This window comes from Atractosteus spatula, chromosome 28 (assembly GCF_055471065.1).
Source record: "Atractosteus spatula isolate fAtrSpa1 chromosome 28, fAtrSpa1.hap1, whole genome shotgun sequence".
NCBI lineage: Eukaryota > Metazoa > Chordata > Actinopteri > Semionotiformes > Lepisosteidae > Atractosteus > Atractosteus spatula.
Window position 1 is genome coordinate 2,900,051 of NC_142733.1, and position 12,885 is coordinate 2,912,935.

The 12,885-nt window shown below is 57.5% G+C and overlaps 1 protein-coding gene across 1 annotated transcript in view; it reads left to right on the plus strand.

Moving 5' to 3' along the window:
- Positions 1 to 12,885, plus strand: part of LOC148813735 (protein unc-13 homolog A-like) — a 60,484-nt gene that overhangs the window by 28,206 nt on the left and 19,393 nt on the right. The window contains exons 21-36 of the mRNA XM_088907911.1: positions 79 to 194; positions 296 to 459; positions 836 to 986; positions 1,275 to 1,343; positions 1,676 to 1,765; positions 1,856 to 1,990; positions 2,954 to 3,087; positions 3,371 to 3,456; positions 3,939 to 4,065; positions 4,230 to 4,326; positions 4,439 to 4,582; positions 4,850 to 4,927; positions 5,031 to 5,108; positions 5,769 to 5,857; positions 5,948 to 6,100; positions 6,324 to 6,447. Coding sequence (XP_088764037.1) covers positions 79 to 194; positions 296 to 459; positions 836 to 986; positions 1,275 to 1,343; positions 1,676 to 1,765; positions 1,856 to 1,990; positions 2,954 to 3,087; positions 3,371 to 3,456; positions 3,939 to 4,065; positions 4,230 to 4,326; positions 4,439 to 4,582; positions 4,850 to 4,927; positions 5,031 to 5,108; positions 5,769 to 5,857; positions 5,948 to 6,100; positions 6,324 to 6,447 — 1,835 coding nt within the window. The remainder of the gene's footprint in view (positions 1 to 78; positions 195 to 295; positions 460 to 835; positions 987 to 1,274; positions 1,344 to 1,675; positions 1,766 to 1,855; positions 1,991 to 2,953; positions 3,088 to 3,370; positions 3,457 to 3,938; positions 4,066 to 4,229; positions 4,327 to 4,438; positions 4,583 to 4,849; positions 4,928 to 5,030; positions 5,109 to 5,768; positions 5,858 to 5,947; positions 6,101 to 6,323; positions 6,448 to 12,885) is intronic.

Here is a 12,885-nt window from a genome sequence, read left to right on the forward strand (position 1 = left end):
GGGTGGGATGGCAGGGAGAGAGGAATGATCAGGTGATGGAGGGGTGGACGATGAATCTGTGTCTCATCTCTTGCTCAGACAAGCGCACAGACAAGTCCGCAGTGTCGGGGGCAATCCGGCTGCACATCAGCGTGGAGATCAAGGGCGAGGAGAAGGTGGCGCCGTATCACGTACAGTACACTTGTCTGCACGAGGTCAGCACATATCACTGAGACAGTCATCTCTGATCTGCCTGCCTCAGTGAGACTCTTCCACCAGCCCTCTCTCCCTCTCTGCCTGTGTGCCCCCTGTGCAGAACCTGTTCCACTACGTGACAGACATTCAAAATACTGGTGTGGTGAGGATCCCAGACGCCAAGGGGGATGATGCCTGGAAGGTTTACTATGAGGAGACGGCGCAGGAGATCGTGGATGAGTTTGCCATGCGCTACGGCGTGGAGTCCATCTACCAGGCGATGACGTGAGTGTGGAGTCAGGGAAACAGTATGGATGCTCTGGGATCTTGTAACCAGGTGTCACGAGCACAAGGCAGCCAAGGTAAAGAATCAAGTCTGCAGGATCATAGGAGTATCTCTTCACCCACTAAGTGTAACCTAAAGTGCACTTTGCTCAATGTGCAGATCAAGAAGAGCTTCTTCTGAGCTTGTTGGGTCCTGGACTGTGCCCCTATGGGAGAGCCCATGAGAAGGATCCTAAACCGTAGGCTGCTGACACTGTGCAGGCCTGAGCAGACGTACAGGCTTGCAGTTCTTGAGATGCCCTCAGGGATATGAAGGCACTTCTGGACCCTCGTCCACAGATTACAGTTCAAACTGTATTTTCCTTGTTTCCCACAGACACTTTGCCTGCCTGTCCTCGAAGTACATGTGCCCAGGCGTGCCTGCGGTGATGAGCACGCTGCTCGCTAACATCAACGCCTACTACGCCCACACCACCGCCTCCACCAATGTCTCTGCCTCTGACCGCTTCTCTGCCTCCAATTTCGGGGTACGTTCCACTGCCTCGCTGCCTCAACTTTACAGTCACATAGCCATAGTCACAGAGGCAGTGGACCAAACTCCACAATACATGCATATGAGCATATTTAGATATATACAGTGTGTAAACACACAGGTATAAATACAAACCAGCCAGAAGCGAGTGATGAACCGCCTGGTTTTGTACTCACAAAGACAACCCTTCACTTTTCAGGATCTGCCTACTGCAAGAGTGTAATAACACAGTGGTCATATATGCTGCGCTGACTGATTGTTTTGTGTAATTTGTCCTGTGCAGAAGGAGAGGTTTGTGAAACTCCTGGACCAGCTGCACAATTCCTTGAGGATTGACCTCTCGATGTACAGGGTAAGGCTGACCACACTGTCACACACTCTCTGAACACAGGACAGTTACTTCAACCAACACCCCTGCCTCCCCGCTGCCAATCCCAGGATGCTCAGTAGTCTGCTCCCAAGACTTTGCCCATCAATGACCCAGCAGCCTTTGCAGAGGCTGATTTTAACAGCACGCACAGGGACAAGTGTTCAGTGGTTTAGGCACTGGGAGCTGTGGTTTACTGGGGTTGGAGGCAGGAGCTATGTTTATAAAATTAAGACTGGATCCACCACAGCTCACTTTGTGCCTTCTGTCTGACAGTGTGCACCCATGTCTGTCCACCTGTCTGTCTGTTTGCACAGAACAACTTCCCTGCCAGCAGTCCAGAGAGGCTGCAGGATCTGAAGTCCACTGTGGACCTGCTCACCAGCATCACCTTCTTCAGAATGAAGGTAAGCCTCTCCTCCCCAGTCCTCTCCACTCCTCCTCTCTCTTCCTCTCCATTCTCTCCTTTCTCACAGTTTTCCCTCTCCGTGCCCCAGGTTCAGGAGTTGCAGAGCCCGCCCCGGGCCAGCCAGGTGGTGAAGGACTGTGTCAAGGCCTGCCTGAACTCCACGTACGAGTACATCTTCAACAACTGTCACGAGCTGTACAGCCGAGAGTACCAGAGCGACCCGGTGAGCCTCCCTCTCTCTCCTCCCTCTCTCCTCTCTCTCTCCATCTTTCTCCTCCCTCTCTCCTCTCTCCATCTCTCTCCTCTCTTTTTCCCTCCATCTCTCTCCTCCCTCTCTTCTTACTCTCACTTCTCTCTCTCCTCCCTATTTCTCCACTCTCCTCCCTTTCTCCCCTCCCTGTCTTCTCTCTCTCCTCTCTCTCTCTCCTCCCTCTCCCTCCTCCCTATTTCTCCACTCTCCTCCCTTTCTCCCTTCACTGTCTTCTCTCTCTCCTCTCTCTATCCTCTCTCCTCTCTCTCTTCCCTCTCTCTCAATTCACTTATCAATTCAAGATAATTTATTGGCATGACCAATGAGTACAATCAGTGTTACCAAAGCAAAACAAATACAATTAACATAAAACAAAAATCTATAGACAATTACAGACATTTACAATAAAGACACATCATAAGATATTTACATATAAACATATGGAGCATTATTGGGAGACAGGCTCACTATTCATCAGGCTGTGACAGGAGATCACATACTGGGCTGCCAGTTCAACTGAGTTCCCTCCTCCCTCTCCCAGTAGGATTGGGAGTTGTTGTGATTCTAGCAGGTGTGGGAATTCTGGGATTAGCTATGTAAATTTAGGGAAGAATGTTTCTCTAATCCCAGAATATCTGTCACAGTGCAGTAGGAAGTGCACCTCTGTCTCTGTTTCTCCCCGCTGGCAGTGGGAGCACAGCCTGTCCTCTCTGGGCAGCCAGGTCTGCCACTTTTAAATATTTGGAGCCAGAGTCTTGTTGGTGGGTTGTCTTCTCTTCTCTGTCCTCTCTCTCCTCCCTCTCTCTGTGGCTGTGCTTCAGTGTACCGTGTCTCACCCCTGCTTTTCCCCTGTACTCTGGCTGTGCCACGTTCTCTGCGCTCTGTGTCCAGGCACAGTCTGTGGGTGACTCTGTCCCTTGCCTGTTCTCCCAACAGTCAAAGAAAGGGGAGTTGCCCCCAGAGGAACAGGGGCCCAGCATCAAAAACCTGGACTTCTGGTCCAAACTCATCACGCTCATCGTGTCCATCATCGAGGAGGACAAGAACTCCTACACTCCCTGCCTCAACCAGTGAGTTAACCCCTGGCATCTTTGCCGTGGCCTGTATGGTTTCCTTTATTCATTATACAGTATGGCTGCTCTTCAGTGTAAGATCACTATACTTGCATGAACGTACTTGCCAGAATCAATAATGGTGGAGACTACATAGCTGATGAAACTCCAGGTCACAGATGGTGTGCTGCTTGTGGATGCAATGGTCATGGTCACCTCATGGTGTTTGAAAGCCACTCACACCAGTAAGTGAGAATCTTCCCAGTCCCTGTGCTCAGCTGGAACGCCCTCTTTTCTGCAGGTTCCCCCAGGAGCTCAACGTGGGGAAGATCAGCGCTGAGGTCATGTGGAACCTGTTCGCTCAAGACATGAAATATGCCATGGAGGGTGAGTGGAGTGCTCCTGCCCTGCCACTAGGGGGAGCCGTGGGGTTTGGGTTTGTTCTGCCTCTCACCAGATGAGTCAGTTCTTTTGGTGTTGTTGTAGCCCGAGGTCCAGTTTGGCTCCACATTGAACCAGTATCCAAGCCCAAAATTCCCACGACAGTGCTGTATGCTGGCTTCCTGTTTGCTGGAGGTCTTACATCCGCGCAGTGGAAAATGGCCACCAGGGATGGGGGGTTTCTAGGATTTGCGAAGGGAAGGCCAATCAGAGTTTTTATTTAGTATCCGGGCTTTGGATGATAGTCGGTTAGCGAGTGGTTTAAGCTGTTAGCTTCAGATTGGAGATCAGGTTTCTACTGATGTTGCTCACCAGGCTGCATGTGCGTGCGTGCGTGCGTGCGTGTTTGCATGTGTGCGTGCGTGCGTGCGTGTGTGTCTGTGTGTCTGTGTGTGTGCCTGTGTGTTGTCTGCCTCTTCCCATCTCAGAGCACGACAAGAACCGCCTGTGCAAGAGCGCCGACTACATGAACCTGCACTTCAAGGTGAAGTGGCTGTACAACGAGTACGTCAAGGACCTGCCCTTCTTCAAGAGCCGCGTGCCCGAGTACCCCACGTGAGTACCGCCCCCTGCTGGCGGACAGGAGCCGCCACTGCCTGGGGAGTAGGATGGCCCTCACTGGGCCGCGGTGGCCACTCCTCACATTTGAAAGGTTTGATCTGCCAGCCGTGTCATTGGCCGGCTCCCCATCCTATCCCATCATGCTCTCCTGTTCACAGGTGGTTCGAGCCGTTTGTGATCCAGTGGCTGGATGAGAACGAGGAAGTCTCGCGGGACTTCCTGCACGGGGCGCTGGAGCGGGACAAGAAGGATGGGGTAAAGCCGACGCCCCCACACCTCTCTTTCCTGCCTCCCTCTCTCTCTCCCTCCCTGCTGTCCCCACTCTCCTGTCCTGCTCCCTACTCACTTCACTTTCCTTCTCCTTCAGTTCCAGCAAACCTCGGAGCACGCCCTGTTCTCCTGCTCGGTGGTGGATGTCTTCTCCCAGCTCAACCAGAGCTTCGAGATCATTAAGAAGCTGGAGTGTCCGGACCCCCAGATTGTGGGGCACTACATGAGGCGATTCGCCAAGGTGAGGCGCCGCGTGACCCCTAGCACCCACTGTGTGGCCTAGTCAGATGCGTCACTCATCCTTTTACCCACAATGCACAGTTTCTTGTTGCGGTGTCAAACAGTGTCAGCATCAGAAAGAGCTGGACCTGGTGTCCTGGGGTCAGTCACTCTGCACTATTAAAGCCACAGTTCATCCCCTGGTTCCTTCTGGACCTTAGGATCTCTCCATCCTTTCTAAATGACTGGGTGTTTGTTTCTGATTATTTCTCCCCGTTCTCTCCCTCAGACCATCAGCAACGTGCTGCTCTCCTATGCTGACATCATCGCCAAGGACTTCGCCAGCTACTGCTCGAAGGAGAAAGTGGTGAGTATCAATCTCGTGGCCCCCCGGCGATGCCGGCACTTGGCGAGGCGGCGAGTCCGAGCCGTGCGGTGTAACGGCCGCTTGCCGTCTTGTGTCTCCGCAGCCCTGCATCCTCATCAACAACATCCAGCAGCTGCGCGTCCAGCTGGAGAAGATGTTCGAGGCCATGGGAGGCAAAGACGTGAGTGTCGCTCTGGGCTGGGCTGGGCTGAGTTGAGTTGAGTTGAGTTGAGTTGGGCTGGGCTGGGCTGGGCTGGGCCAGATTGGGTTGGGCTGGGCTGAACTGGGCTGAACTGGGCTGTGCTGGGCTGTGCTGGGCTGTGCTGTGCTGGGCCAGGCTGGGCCGGTCCGTACTGTGCTGTGTTGGGCAGGGCCTGCCCGCTGTGCTGTGCTGGGCTGGGCTGGACTGGACTGTGCTGGGCCGAATTGTACTGTGCTGGACCCAGCTAGGCTAGACTGTGCTGGTCTGAGCTGAGCTGGGCCAGGTTGGGCTGGGTTGGACTATGATGCACCAAGCTGTGCTTAGCTGGGCTGGACTGTGCTGGGCTGAGCTGGACTGTGCTGGGCCGAGCTGGGCTGGGCCAGACCTGCCCGCTGCATTGGACTGTACTGGACTGGGCTGGTCTGTGCTGGACTGGGCTGCACTGTGCTGGGCCAAGCTGGGCTGGACTGGGCTGGGCTGGGCTGGTCTGTGCTGGGCTGGGCTGCACTGTGCTGGGCCAGGCTGGGCCGGGCTGGGCCGGGCTGGGCTGGGCTATGCTGGACTAGCCAGGCCTGTCCTCTGTGCAGTCATCCCTCCTGGCTGCCTGTCTCTGAAGGCCTCTGTGCGTCTGTGTTGCAGCTGAACGTGGAGGCCAGCGACATCCTGAAGGAGCTGCAGGTGAAGCTCAACAACGTGTTGGACGACTTGAGCAGGGTCTTTGCCACCAGGTGAGGGATGAGGGACAGAGATCGCAAGGCCGGCGCTCTCTCCAGCTCCTCCTGCTCACTCCCTCTTCCTGCTCTACATCCCCATCCCAGTTTCCAGCCCCACATCGAGGAGTGCGTGAAGCAGATGGGCGATATCCTGAGCCAGGTGAAGGGTACAGGCAACGTGCCGGCCAGCGCCTGCAGCAGTGTGGCCCAGGACGCTGACAACGTCCTGCAGCCCATCATGGACTTCCTGGACAGCAAGTGAGGGCAGACTGCGCATACACAGTCACACACTCAGGGGCCGAGAGGTTACAGGTTACAGGTTACAGTCCTGCAGAGGGAGTTGAGACGACTAAAGATGATCCCATTTGCTGTAGCACGGAGAGTGCAAGGCTCTCCCTGGGTGAAACGCCAGTGTGAGTTTTGTAGGCGGGGTTTCAATCTGCTGTCTCCCCCTTTCCTGTCTCTCCTCTGCCTCCCTCAGCCTGACCCTGTTTGCCAAGATCTGCGAGAAGACTGTGCTGAAACGTGTGCTGAAGGAGCTGTGGAAGCTGGTGATGAACACCATGGAGAAGACCATCGTACTGCCGCCCCTCACAGACCAGACGGTGAGCACAGACGAGTGCACACGGATACCCTCAAGCACGCCTCTGCCATTCGTCCCCTTAGAAACCCCGCAGAGTGACCTGGCCAGTCAGGGTCAGCCCCACTCCTAACACTAACTCTAGCCCCTGCCTGGACTCGACCTGACCCGCTAGGTGTTCACAGGGGGCTGGAGCAGCAGGTTTTCAGATGCTCCCAGAGAGGGTTTGTTTAAGTGAAGAACAAGCATCTTCCTGTAGAAAAAGCTGCTCGCGTGCAAAGCTGTGAATGTGGCAAAAAGTAGTGTCTTCGGCTTAGCATTCCTCAAGATCAGGGTTCTGCAAGGCTGGAGCTTGACCCGGCTGCAGTCCTGACAGAGTCATGGTCTGCAGAGTCAGTGTTGCGCGTAACAGTCCTCCACACATCCTCCGCAGGCGATTGGCCCCCCCTGGCAGAGGGTCTGTGGTTGCGTGGCGCACTCTGACCCTGGCAGTGGGCACTCACACTTCGTGTTCGGCTCTCTGTGTCAGGCCCGCTCAGAGAGAGCCGGCCTGAGCAGGGCGTCTCTGCCCCCACCACGTGCGCACTGCCCAGGCTGTGCACGGGCCCTGGGGGGGGGATCTGGAGAGAGCACCTGCACCTCGCTCCCAGGACGGGCAGTGTCCGAGCCCGGGCCTGGAGTGCAGTCAGGTGGAACCAGACCAGACTCCCGTTGTGCAGCGAGTCTGATCCTCTCCGGGATCTGCCAGCTGGAGACCTCTTCTAAATACTTTTTTTCTCCTTTGTTCTTTTAAATCCCCTGTTTTCTGAGTTTTGAACGAGGCAAAAGCAAAACCCAGAAGGATACAGACACCCACAGCGAAAAATCCAGACGTCTCACACGCTCCTGAGATTGCACAACTGGAGCTTCAGGGCAGTGGATGGGGAAACTCATGAGCCAACAAGTTCTGAACCCCCCCCCCCAAAACCCCCCACACGCCCCCCCAAACACTGACAAAAGTCCTCAGATTGTACAGAGAGACCCCTTCCCTTCAAGTGTGCACCATCAGATCGATTCCTCCCCTCACACCTTACAGGAAGCGCATCATGTCATTGTGTCCCCAGCTACAGGCTGTCTTCCAGTCCAGCAGTCACACGGGTATAGCAGACAGACAATCAAGAAATTAGTTTGGCCGCAGGAGTTTAATCCTAAAAATAAGTTTGAAAAAGAGAGAACTGCAACTTAATATCCCAGACTATACCTGTGACAGCTGGATTAGAAACCACCCTGGTATTTATTTTACTTTTTATTTCTGTTCTCTTTTTTTTTTTTAAAAGAGCCCCATATCTCTCCCTGATTTTGGGCTTCAAAAAACTGCAAGGAAGTTAAATGTGAATTCCTGCTCAGGCTTCCTGTCGGAGAATGCTCCTCAGCCTCAAGGTGTCCCGGCATGCTTTCACACTCTCGTATCCCTCTTCCTCTGGTCACTGCTGCCGCGTCACCATCCCTTACAGCAATGCTAAGGTGTTCCTCCGCCGGTTCAATGGTAAAGGAAAGAGACCTATATAATGATGAGACAGTTAGCAGCAGATACAGTACGTTCAGATGCTGAGAACTTGAGGGGAAGTCTGCAATTAAGAGTCTCTGTTATAGATCACAATGTCAGAAAGCTGGAATAGGTACTGGATAATAACAGGCTCATTCTAAATACCAGGTCCCTGGGGAAAGGCTCGGGTTGGAGGGTAGTTTTCTTACAGGGGACGGGGGTTTAATTCAGATCTTACCCATTAGCCGAGGGGAAACCAGGACTTCCAGGAGATGACACTATACTGGGTAGGATCTTCCAGGGGTGGATGGGTGAGATGTTGTCTTGGGGTTCTTTGGCTTGCCTCGCAACAGCGCCGCCCTGGTGGCTGGATTCCTACATCGGGCGCTCCATAGAGTGTAGAGAAGCAGTGGGCCGCAGGGCAGGGACAGACTGGTTGTGCTGGGGGTGTGAGGGGGGTCGGAGGAAGACCGGGGGGGGCGCGGCAGACGGTGACCAGCAAGGAGGGCGAAAGTGTGGTCAGGGGGGCCGGACACGGGGCTCGGCCTTTACAGCTGTCCCCCTTTAGAGCCATGTTGCCTGGCTGCAGACGGGCAGCCGGACAGTGAGCCTGGGGGGCTCACTGCGCGGCGTGGAGAAGGGGCTCTAAAGACGGGCTGGGCGGAGCGGCGACAGGGCGCCGGCAGCGAGGGGGGGGGAGACGGGCCGGCCGCTCCCCCTCTCCCCCCTCCCCCGCCTGCGGCTGATCTGGGGCTCTTTGCTGTGTCACTGACCCTTCTCTCTGGTTGTCACATCTCGCTGCCTCTGCCCGCACTCCACAGATGATTGTAAGTACGGCACTCTGTGTGTCTGTCTGTCTGTCCGCAGTGCCTCGGTGCAGTCGGTCAGTCCTTGTTGTGTGTGGCTGCAAATACCCCCCCTCTCTGCAAATGCCCCAGCCCACCCCCCTCGCCAGTTAAACCTCCTCTCATCCCCTCTCCTCCGCTGTCCTCCTCTCCCAGTCCACTCATCCCTGCTTCTTCCCCCACCCACCCCCCTCATCTCTCTCTCCCTCCGCCTCGTTCCCTCTCTCTGGGGGGGGAACCTGCCCCCTCCCCCCAGCTGCATGGTGCATTCCTGACTGCTCCAGCCAGTCGGCCCCCCTCTCCCTCTCCGCTCTCTCTGTTTCTCGCGCTCGCTCTGAAGGGGGCGCTCTCTCTCTCCCGGTCTGTCCCCGTGGTGTCGGTCTCTGCATTGTGTGCTCACCTGGTTCACCGCTGCGGTGATCAGCACTGCGGCATTGGGGTTCAATGTGAGGTACCCCCCTCCTGTCCCCCTGCTCCCTCCTCGCCCATCCAGGACAGTGTTGCCCATGTCTCTGGGGTCCACTTGAGCACGCTGGGGCTCTTTCTGGGCCCTCGCTATCAGGCGCGAACAGCGCCACCTGTGCCCTGCTGCACTTACACCCCCAGCTTGCTCTTTAATAGGGGTACAGTCCCTCTACGTGCTCTTCATAGAGGGCAAATAGGGGTACATACCCTCCTTTCTTTAAGGAGGGCGAATAAGGGGCACACACCCCCAGGTTGGTCTACAGAGGGTCATAAGGGGTCCACACCCCCTGGTCTCTCTACAGAGGGTCACAAGGGGGTCCAAACCCCCTGGTCTCTCTACAGAGGGGGGTCCACACCCCCTGGTCTCTCTACAGAGGGTCACAAGGGGGTCCACACCCCCTGGTCTCTCTACAGAGGGGGGTCCACACCCCCTGGTCTCTCTACAGAGGGTCACAAGGGGGTCCACACCCCCTGGTCTCTCTACAGAGGGGGGTCCACACCCCCTGGTCTCTCTACAGAGGGTCACAAGGGGGTCCACACCCCCTGGTCTCTCTACAGAGGGGGGTCCACACCCCCAGGTTGGTCTACAGAGGGTCATAAGGGGTCCAAACCCCCTGGTCTCTCTACAGAGGGTCATAAGGGGTCCAAACCCCCTGGTCTCTCTACAGAGGGGGGTCCACACCCCCTGGTCTCTCTACAGAGGGTCACAAGGGGGTCCACACCCCCTGGTCTCTCTACAGAGGGGGGTCCACACCCCCTGGTCTCTCTACAGAGGGTCACAAGGGGGTCCACACCCCCTGGTCTCTCTACAGAGGGGGGTCCACACCCCCTGGTCTCTCTACAGAGGGGGGTCCACACCCCCTGGTCTCTCTACAGAGGGTCATAAGGGGTCCAAACCCCCTGGTCTCTCTACAGAGGGGGGTCCACACCCCCTGGTCTCTCTACAGAGGGTCACAAGGGGGTCCACACCCCCTGGTCTCTCTACAGAGGGGGGTCCACACCCCCTGGTCTCTCTACAGAGGGGGGTCCACACCCCCTGGTCTCTCTACAGAGGGTCACAAGGGGGTCCACACCCCCTGGTCTCTCTACAGAGGGTCACAAGGGGGTCCACACCCCCTGGTCTCTCTACAGAGGGTCACAAGGGGGTCCACACCCCCTGGTCTCTCTACAGAGGGGGGTCCAAACCCCCTGGTCTCTCTACAGAGGGGGGTCCACACCCCCTGGTCTCTCTACAGAGGGTCACAAGGGGGTCCACACCCCCTGGTCTCTCTACAGAGGGTCACAAGGGGGTCCACACCCCCTGGTCTCTCTACAGAGGGGGGTCCACACCCCCTGGTCTCTCTACAGAGGGTCACAAGGGGGTCCACACCCCCTGGTCTCTCTACAGAGGGGGGTCCACACCCCCTGGTCTCTCTACAGAGGGGGGTCCACACCCCCTGGTCTCTCTACAGAGGGTCACAAGGGGGTCCACACCCCCTGGTCTCTCTACAGAGGGTCACAAGGGGGTCCACACCCCCTGGTCTCTCTACAGAGGGGGGTCCACACCCCCTGGTCTCTCTACAGAGGGTCACAAGGGGGTCCACACCCCCTGGTCTCTCTACAGAGGGGGGTCCACACCCCCTGGTCTCTCTACAGAGGGTCACAAGGGGGTCCACACCCCCTGGTCTCTCTACAGAGGGGGGTCCACACCCCCTGGTCTCTCTACAGAGGGTCACAAGGGGGTCCACACCCCCTGGTCTCTCTACAGAGGGGGGTCCACACCCCCTGGTCTCTCTACAGAGGGGGGTCCACACCCCCTGGTCTCTCTACAGAGGGTCACAAGGGGGTCCACACCCCCTGGTCTCTCTACAGAGGGTCACAAGGGGGTCCACACCCCCTGGTCTCTCTACAGAGGGGGGTCCACACCCCCTGGTCTCTCTACAGAGGGTCACAAGGGGGTCCACACCCCCTGGTCTCTCTACAGAGGGTCACAAGGGGGTCCACACCCCCTGGTCTCTCTACAGAGGGGGGTCCACACCCCCTGGTCTCTCTACAGAGGGTCACAAGGGGGTCCACACCCCCTGGTCTCTCTACAGAGGGTCACAAGGGGGTCCACACCCCCTGGTCTCTCTACAGAGGGTCACAAGGGGGTCCACACCCCCTGGTCTCTCTACAGAGGGGGGTCCACACCCCCTGGTCTCTCTACAGAGGGTCACAAGGGGGTCCACACCCCCTGGTCTCTCTACAGAGGGGGGTCCACACCCCCTGGTCTCTCTACAGAGGGTCACAAGGGGGTCCACACCCCCTGGTCTCTCTACAGAGGGTCACAAGGGGGTCCACACCCCCTGGTCTCTCTACAGAGGGGGGTCCACACCCCCTGGTCTCTCTACAGAGGGGGGTCCACACCCCCTGGTCTCTCTACAGAGGGTCACAAGGGGGTCCACACCCCCTGGTCTCTCTACAGAGGGTCACAAGGGGGTCCACACCCCCTGGTCTCTCTACAGAGGGTCACAAGGGGGTCCACACCCCCTGGTCTCTCTACAGAGGGGGGTCCACACCCCCTGGTCTCTCTACAGAGGGTCACAAGGGGGTCCACACCCCCTGGTCTCTCTACAGAGGGGGGTCCACACCCCCTGGTCTCTCTACAGAGGGGGGTCCACACCCCCTGGTCTCTCTACAGAGGGTCACAAGGGGGTCCACACCCCCTGGTCTCTCTACAGAGGGGGGTCCACACCCCCTGGTCTCTCTACAGAGGGGGGTCCACACCCCCTGGTCTCTCTACAGAGGGTCACAAGGGGGTCCACACCCCCTGGTCTCTCTACAGAGGGTCACAAGGGGGTCCACACCCCCTGGTCTCTCTACAGAGGGTCACAAGGGGGTCCACACCCCCTGGTCTCTCTACAGAGGGGGGTCCACACCCCCTGGTCTCTCTACAGAGGGTCACAAGGGGGTCCACACCCCCTGGTCTCTCTACAGAGGGGGGTCCACACCCCCTGGTCTCTCTACAGAGGGTCACAAGGGGGTCCACACCCCCTGGTCTCTCTACAGAGGGGGGTCCACACCCCCTGGTCTCTCTACAGAGGGTCACAAGGGGGTCCACACCCCCTGGTCTCTCTACAGAGGGTCACAAGGGGGTCCACACCCCCTGGTCTCTCTACAGAGGGGGGTCCACACCCCCTGGTCTCTCTACAGAGGGGGGTCCACACCCCCTGGTCTCTCTACAGAGGGTCACAAGGGGGTCCACACCCCCTGGTCTCTCTACAGAGGGTCACAAGGGGGTCCACACCCCCTGGTCTCTCTACAGAGGGGGGTCCACACCCCCTGGTCTCTCTACAGAGGGTCACAAGGGGGTCCACACCCCCTGGTCTCTCTACAGAGGGGGGTCCACACCCCCTGGTCTCTCTACAGAGGGGGGTCCACACCCCCTGGTCTCTCTACAGAGGGTCACAAGGGGGTCCACACCCCCTGGTCTCTCTACAGAGGGGGGTCCACACCCCCTGGTCTCTCTACAGAGGGTCACAAGGGGGTCCACACCCCCTGGTCTCTCTACAGAGGGGGGTCCACACCCCCTGGTCTCTCTACAGAGGGTCACAAGGGGGTCCACACCCCCTGGTCTCTCTACAGAGGGGGGTCCACACCCCCTGGTCTC